Genomic DNA, 6262 nt, shown 5'->3' with positions numbered 1-6262 from the left:
GCTGGCCAGGCGCCCAGCTCAGCACTAACCCAGCCTGCAGCTCTGGTTTCTGCAGAAGCACTCGGCTCCTCGGCAACAGCGGGCTGGGTCACTGTCCTGGGCTCCAGGGCGGCGGCGCAGGGGGCTGTTTGCGAAGAGCTCCTTGAGGGGAGGGCCTCACCACGCTGCAAGTTTGTTACTGTTCCAGGGAGCCAAAGTCCACAGCGGAGGCCGCTGCAGCGGAGTTTGTCACAACCCCGCTTCTGCCCGTCTCTTCAAATCCGCCCCAGCAAAAGAGCCGCAGATCAGGCTCGGGGGTGGGGGGGATAAGTCCTTGCAAACAGGCCACCGCAGCCCTCCCCCTTTGCAGCCCCGGGGTCCTTCAGCCAACAAACACCGGAGCCCGGCGAGTGTCCGTGCAGGCTGGGGCGGGTTTCTCGGCTGTCGCGCCCCGCCCCGCTGGCCGCTCCCAGGGGCTGCAGCCGCGGGGAGGCTGTTTGCACAGAGCGGGGCCAGCTGCCCGCCCCCACCCCGGGAGGAAGCCGCCAGCCCCGGCCGCGAGTGGCTGCTGCCCACGCCGCTCCCAGCGCGGCAGCCAACCGCGGGCTATAAATACCGGCGGGCGGGCGGGGCGCCGCCGCTCCCCGAGTCCCGGCAGACGTGCGAGCAGCCGCCCCGAGACCGGGTGAGTGGCCGCCCGCCCGCCCCTCCGGGGGGCGCCCTGTGCTGCGGGGAGCCGCCCTCGGCGCCCCGTGGGGAAAAGGGGACCCCTCCCTGTGCCCAAGCGTGCCCTGCAGCCCCCACCCCATTCATGGAGGGGGCTACCCCCAACCACCCTGCGTGCACCCCCTGGAGGGGGCTGGGGGGTCCCCACACACCAGCCCTGTCCGTGCCACCGTTTTCTATCCCTGGAGGCTTCCCCCCCCATTTGTGAGGGGGGCCCCTCCCGGGATCACCCAGCCCTTCCCCTGCGGGCTGGCAAGGGGTCCTGCCTCCAAGGTAGCCAGCCCCTGTGGGGTGGGAGAGAGGGGCCCCCTGGGCCCCCTTCCCTGCCAGCTGAGTGTACCCCAGGGAGGGGAGCAGCCGGGGCTGAGCGTGTGTCCTGCCCCCCGCAGCCCCGGGTCCGTGGAGATGTCGCGCCCACTGACCGACCAGGAGAAGAGGAAGCAGATCAGCATCCGTGGCATCGTGGGGGTGGAGAATGTGGCCGAGCTGAAGAAGGGCTTCAACCGGCACCTGCACTTCACCCTGGTCAAGGACCGCAATGTGGCCACCCCCCGCGACTACTACTTCGCCCTGGCGCACACCGTGCGTGACCACCTGGTGGGCAGGTGGATCCGCACCCAGCAGTACTACTACGAGAAGGACCCCAAGGTGAGCCGGGGAAGCACAACATGGGGGTGGGGGGGCACTGGGTCTGCTGGCGAGTAGGTCCCCAGTCCAGGATTACCAAGGGTACACAGGCCCCAGATGTGCACCAGGGAGGGCCCCTCAGTAGGTGGGTAGCTAAGGGCCTGGGGGAACATACTGGTGTGCAAGGTACCCAGGGCACAGTGGGGAGGGGGAAGGCACTATGAGTTTGGGACCACTTCCCTGGGCAGGTCCCCAAGTGGGGACACAGCCTATAAACCCCTCAGGTTATGGGAAGGATGGGTAGCTTCTGACTCAAGACCAGGAGTGCTGGAACAGCTTGTCTAGTGGGGGTGCTGAGAGCCATGGAATGAAACTGCAAAACCAGTATCTGATGGAAACCACTTCAAGCCAGAGGTGCCTGTGTTTATGCTCAAAACCCTCCAAGGTTCAGGAGTGGGGAGGCTACTTCATGTCTGGCACAGGGGCAGCCCTGACTAGATGCTGGAGATGGAGAGGAGACATTACTGTTCTATCTTAAACCCCTTGTGAGCAAACCTTGCTCAATCTCTCCTTGCTCTTGCTTTGCATTCTGCTGGAACCAGAGGTTTTTAGGGAGAGACATGATCTGCTTCCTCATTTGTCCCTGGTTCCAGGAACTGGATTTAGACAGACTAGGCCACTTTAACTTGTTTTGCTAGTTGAACAAAACTTGGCTGCAAACACCAATATCCAAGGCTTGGAAAGAAAGTGTTTGCTGTGTTGCACTGCAGGGTTTCTTTGTGTTCCCACCCCCTTTTGTATTGTCCAATGAGTCTGGTCTAGCAGCAAATATCTCGAAATCCTTTTAGGGTAAATTAGTTTAAGGGATCAAAACGGCCAGAGTCAGCCTCTAGCTGACAATTTTGCTCAAAATAAAAGCAAAACTAATTGTCAGTGACAGAACTTCAAAGCTGTATGTGCTTTAGTATTAGAATTTAAAACTTTCTGTGAATGTTTTAGGAGTACTTTACATGAGCCATTGCACAAGTGTAAGGAGCCTCTTTTTATGGCTGTTGTGAAAGTGCCTTGTTAGCCATGGTTCACAATTGTTTATATATAAACTCACTTTCTTATATTGCTCTGAACTTCAGCTGAAGAAGACTGTCAAGCCAAAGTCCATCTTTCTTACTCCCTGGCTAGATTTCTTAACTCTGATCCTTATAATGTGGCAATAAGAAACCAAAAAGTGCAGAACATATGTAACCAAAATTTAAAAGATAATAGACAACTGTCATATCTCAAGAGACTTGTGTAGTGCTTCCTGTGGTCTGCAGCATTGCACATACAGGTGGCATTTTTTTTTTTCTAGGAAAACCCAGGCCCTGTAATTCAAAATTTTTTAGAGTAAATGAGGCTTTTAGCAGCCTCCATGTACTTCATGGAGACCCAGGGACTTCAGGTACTTGTGGGAACTAGGAACATTGTTGGATCAAATGTAGCGGAGGAGGATGAGAACTTGTGTATCACATGACTAAGTGTGACATGTCCATCCTCTGAGCCCTGGGGCTCCTCTGAGAAGGAAGGGACTGAAGTAAAAAGATCAAGCAGTCAAGTGAATTGGCTTAACATTCTTCTAGGGTCATTGGTTTATACTGAACACAGAACTGTGCTTGCTAGTGGATTAAACAGTGATCCAGTTTGTGACATGATTTGAAAGCCCCTCCCAGTCTATCCAATTTAATTACGTATCACAAGGCTGACCCCACCTTTGCTCAGCCAATGATGATTTCTCATACGTCTGCTTTTGCGACGCGCACCTTTGCGCTCTTTCTCACACCCTGGCTTACATGTGGAAGGAACCCCCTGTCAAAATTCACAAAGCTGCCACCTTCCTTCTCGTCTAATTCCAGCTTAAACCCAACCTCTGCTGTGATGCGCACAGATCACTGGCAGGCATTGGCTCGAGTGGCATGTAGCTGTGACTGTGGTGACCATTTATGCAAATATACTTGTCTTTACTGTTACCTTGCCTCCCACCTGTTGCATATTGTTACAGTCCTAGATTGTGAGCTCTCTGGGGCAGGAGGACAAGTCTTTTTGTTTGAGTCATTTGTGCAGCACCTAGCACCATAGAGCCATGATCCCTGACTAGAGTCTCTTAGCACTATGGCAATAAAAATAACAAGCCTCGGAGGAAATTAAATTTCAGGGAACAAAGACTTGTATTATTTAGAATATTTGCATCAAAGGAGATTGTATCTAGAGGTTTTGTTCAGGAAACAGGAGTCGCTCTTAAAAGCACTCTGAGCATTGGAGTCTGGTCACTTGTTTGGCGTTCTTAAAGCCTGGTTTAATTTGAAGGGACTGCTTCATTTACGTTTTAACTCGGTTTCGTAGACATAGGGCCACATGCTGCCCTTGACCTGAACGTGCATACCTCCCATTGATACAATGAACCTGTCAGTCACAGGTTAAGGTTGTTGGAGGAGTTCTGATACCTTTGTTCAAACAAAACTCAACATCTTCCACCCTGGACCTACCAGGCCCCTTTCCGCTCCCTGTGTGAGCATTAATTGTTTAAAAATAGCAGTGAGGCCGTAGAACACAGGGTTGGAAGTAGTTAGGCCTTTCCACCATGTTGTTGCATGACTTGCGCGCTCGCTCTCTCTCTCTCTCTCTCTCTCTATCTCTATATATCTATATCTCTATATAGATATCTATATAGAGATATAGATGTCTGTCTGTCTATATAAATAAAATTTCTTTTTCCAGCATCCACCCTAGTTCCAGCCTTTCCTTTGGTTACATGTACAGCATATTAGCAAAAGGCCTGAAGCAGTCTGTCTGCAGACTCAGGAAGAGAGATCTGCATGGGCTTATCTCTATAATTCTAAAGGCTGAAAATGCCTTTTTTTTTTTTAAAGTGAAATCAGAAATAAGTGGGTTAGGATGCTTCACCCCCTGCCCAAAGTGGCTTAATTTTTAAAGCCATGCTTATTTTAAATCAAGGCATCAGCTAATAATCAGGATTTTCTATTCAAGGTGTAACCTTAACAAGGACTTAAGAGTCCTTCTGATAATATAAGTTGGTTTTATTACTCTTGGATTTAGAAGATGTCAAAATAATGTTTCCTGATCTTGAACATTTTGGGGGAGACTGTTTCTGCACGTTTCAGTAAGATTTGCTTTCATTTTTCTTTGTTTCAGAGAGTTTACTATCTCTCTCTAGAATTTTATATGGGCCGTACCTTACAGAACACCATGATAAACCTTGGATTGCAGAATGCTTGTGATGAGGCAATTTATCAGGTAAGTGTGTTTATAGTGTGGTTTAGCTGACTAATATTTAGTCACTAGGGTTTGCTTGTTTGCAGGGGATGGAGAATATTGTAGACCAAGAATTCAATTGATAGACACAGTTTTAAATGGCCGAAGTAAAGGTCTTGGAAGAAAGTTAACTGACTGGGTGTTCAGTGAGTTGGCTACATAAGGAAATGTCTTTGCTTTTGGCACCATTGGTTGACAGGATGTTACAGCATTTACAAAATTTCAGCATCAGAATAAACCTTGGGGTAAAATTCAGCTTCCCCTTTTAACAGGAACAGAAATGTTACTTGTCACTGTCTGAGGCTTGTGGGCTAGTCGCAGAGTAGGTGGTGTATAACAGTTACTTCTTGGCTAACAAGAGTTTGTATGTAAACTATTAAGTGTTATAATAATAATAGGAGATATACCTATCTCATAGAACTGGAAGGGACCCTGAAAGGTCACTGAGTCCAGCCCCCTGCCTTCACTTGCAGGACCAATTACTGATTTTGCCCCAGATCCCTAAGTGGCCCCCTTGAGGATTGAACTCACAACCCTGGGTTTAGCAGGCCAATGCTCAGACCACTGAGCTATCCCTCCCCCTCTCTAAATCCAGAGTGACTCATGATTGTTTAGTAAAATGGAAACCTGCTGTACATTGATTTATTACTACCAGAGCTTCAAACCTTAACGTTAAATTAGTCTGCGTTTTGAGCATAATATTCCAAGACTTTGGGCCAAGTTCCTCCCTGGTTTAAGGAAGCATAACTCCATCAGCTCCAGTGAACCAAGGTTATCTTTGGTCTGCAGCTAGCAGTGTTACTCCTACTTGTGGTTGTGATCCCATGTGATACAGAAAGTGATCTTAAAATCAGCCAATAAACCATCAGCCTGTATTCTACCTGAAAATGTAGCACCCAGGTACAGCAGTGTGTGTAAAACATATGCTCTGATACCATGGGCATGTAAATCCTAATACTAAAGAGATGGCAAATTGAAATCCACTTAATGTCACAACTTGCTGGAGTCTCAAAATTCTGTGGTCCTGATTCTCAGAGGTGCAGAGTTCTCTCAGTTCCAACTGAGGTCAGTGGAAGTCTTGGGTTCTCAGCATATCTGAAAATCCAGGCCCTAAATCCGGTTATTAAACTTTGGGAAAACAGAAACTTGGCCATTAGATGGTTCTCTATAGAATCAATAGTGAAAAGTGGAATAAAACGAAAACATTTAGGATGGGCTTGAGATGACTAATGCAAACCCACTCATGGCTTGGCTTTGCTCCACCATTCATCATTGTCCGACTGCTACTGTCCTTCCAAAGTTTTGAAAGTGGCTTTATTCCATTCTTCCCTTCACTGTCCTTGTACTCCTGTTAACAGTATGTTCTCTAGAGTGCAGGGCATTTTTAAGCAGTTACACAGCAGGAGGGATATTCTTCAAACAACTGGCTCTCCTTTTGAAACATGTTTGTTTCTGAATTTTTCACTTATACTTCTCTTTGTATTGTGAAAGAGTGAATAGCAGTAAGGTGAGGGACTTGTTTTCACAGAGGAATGTGTTAAAATGTATTTGAACAAAGAATCTAATGTTAATGGACCTCGGGAGTTACTGGAATGTACTGTTCTGGTTGATTGGAGAAGATATT

General features: G+C 48.6%; 1 protein-coding gene across 2 annotated transcripts in view; it reads left to right on the top strand.

The window, feature by feature from the left end:
* Window positions 1-585: 585 nt before the first annotated feature.
* Window positions 586-6262, top strand: part of PYGL (glycogen phosphorylase L) — a 33839-nt gene continuing 28162 nt past the window's right edge. Inside the window, exons 1-3 of one of the 2 annotated variants that reach the window (XM_030562853.1) lie at window positions 586-664; window positions 1095-1353; window positions 4519-4620. In XM_030562853.1, the coding sequence (XP_030418713.1) occupies window positions 1111-1353; window positions 4519-4620 (345 nt within the window). In that variant the 5' untranslated portion in view covers window positions 586-664; window positions 1095-1110. The remainder of the gene's footprint in view (window positions 665-1094; window positions 1354-4518; window positions 4621-6262) is intronic. The other variant, XM_030562852.1, reaches the window with a different exon arrangement.

Source organism: Gopherus evgoodei, chromosome 4 (assembly GCF_007399415.2).
Source record: "Gopherus evgoodei ecotype Sinaloan lineage chromosome 4, rGopEvg1_v1.p, whole genome shotgun sequence".
Taxonomy (NCBI): Eukaryota; Metazoa; Chordata; order Testudines; family Testudinidae; genus Gopherus; species Gopherus evgoodei.
This window is presented reverse-complemented; position numbering and strand designations above follow the sequence as displayed.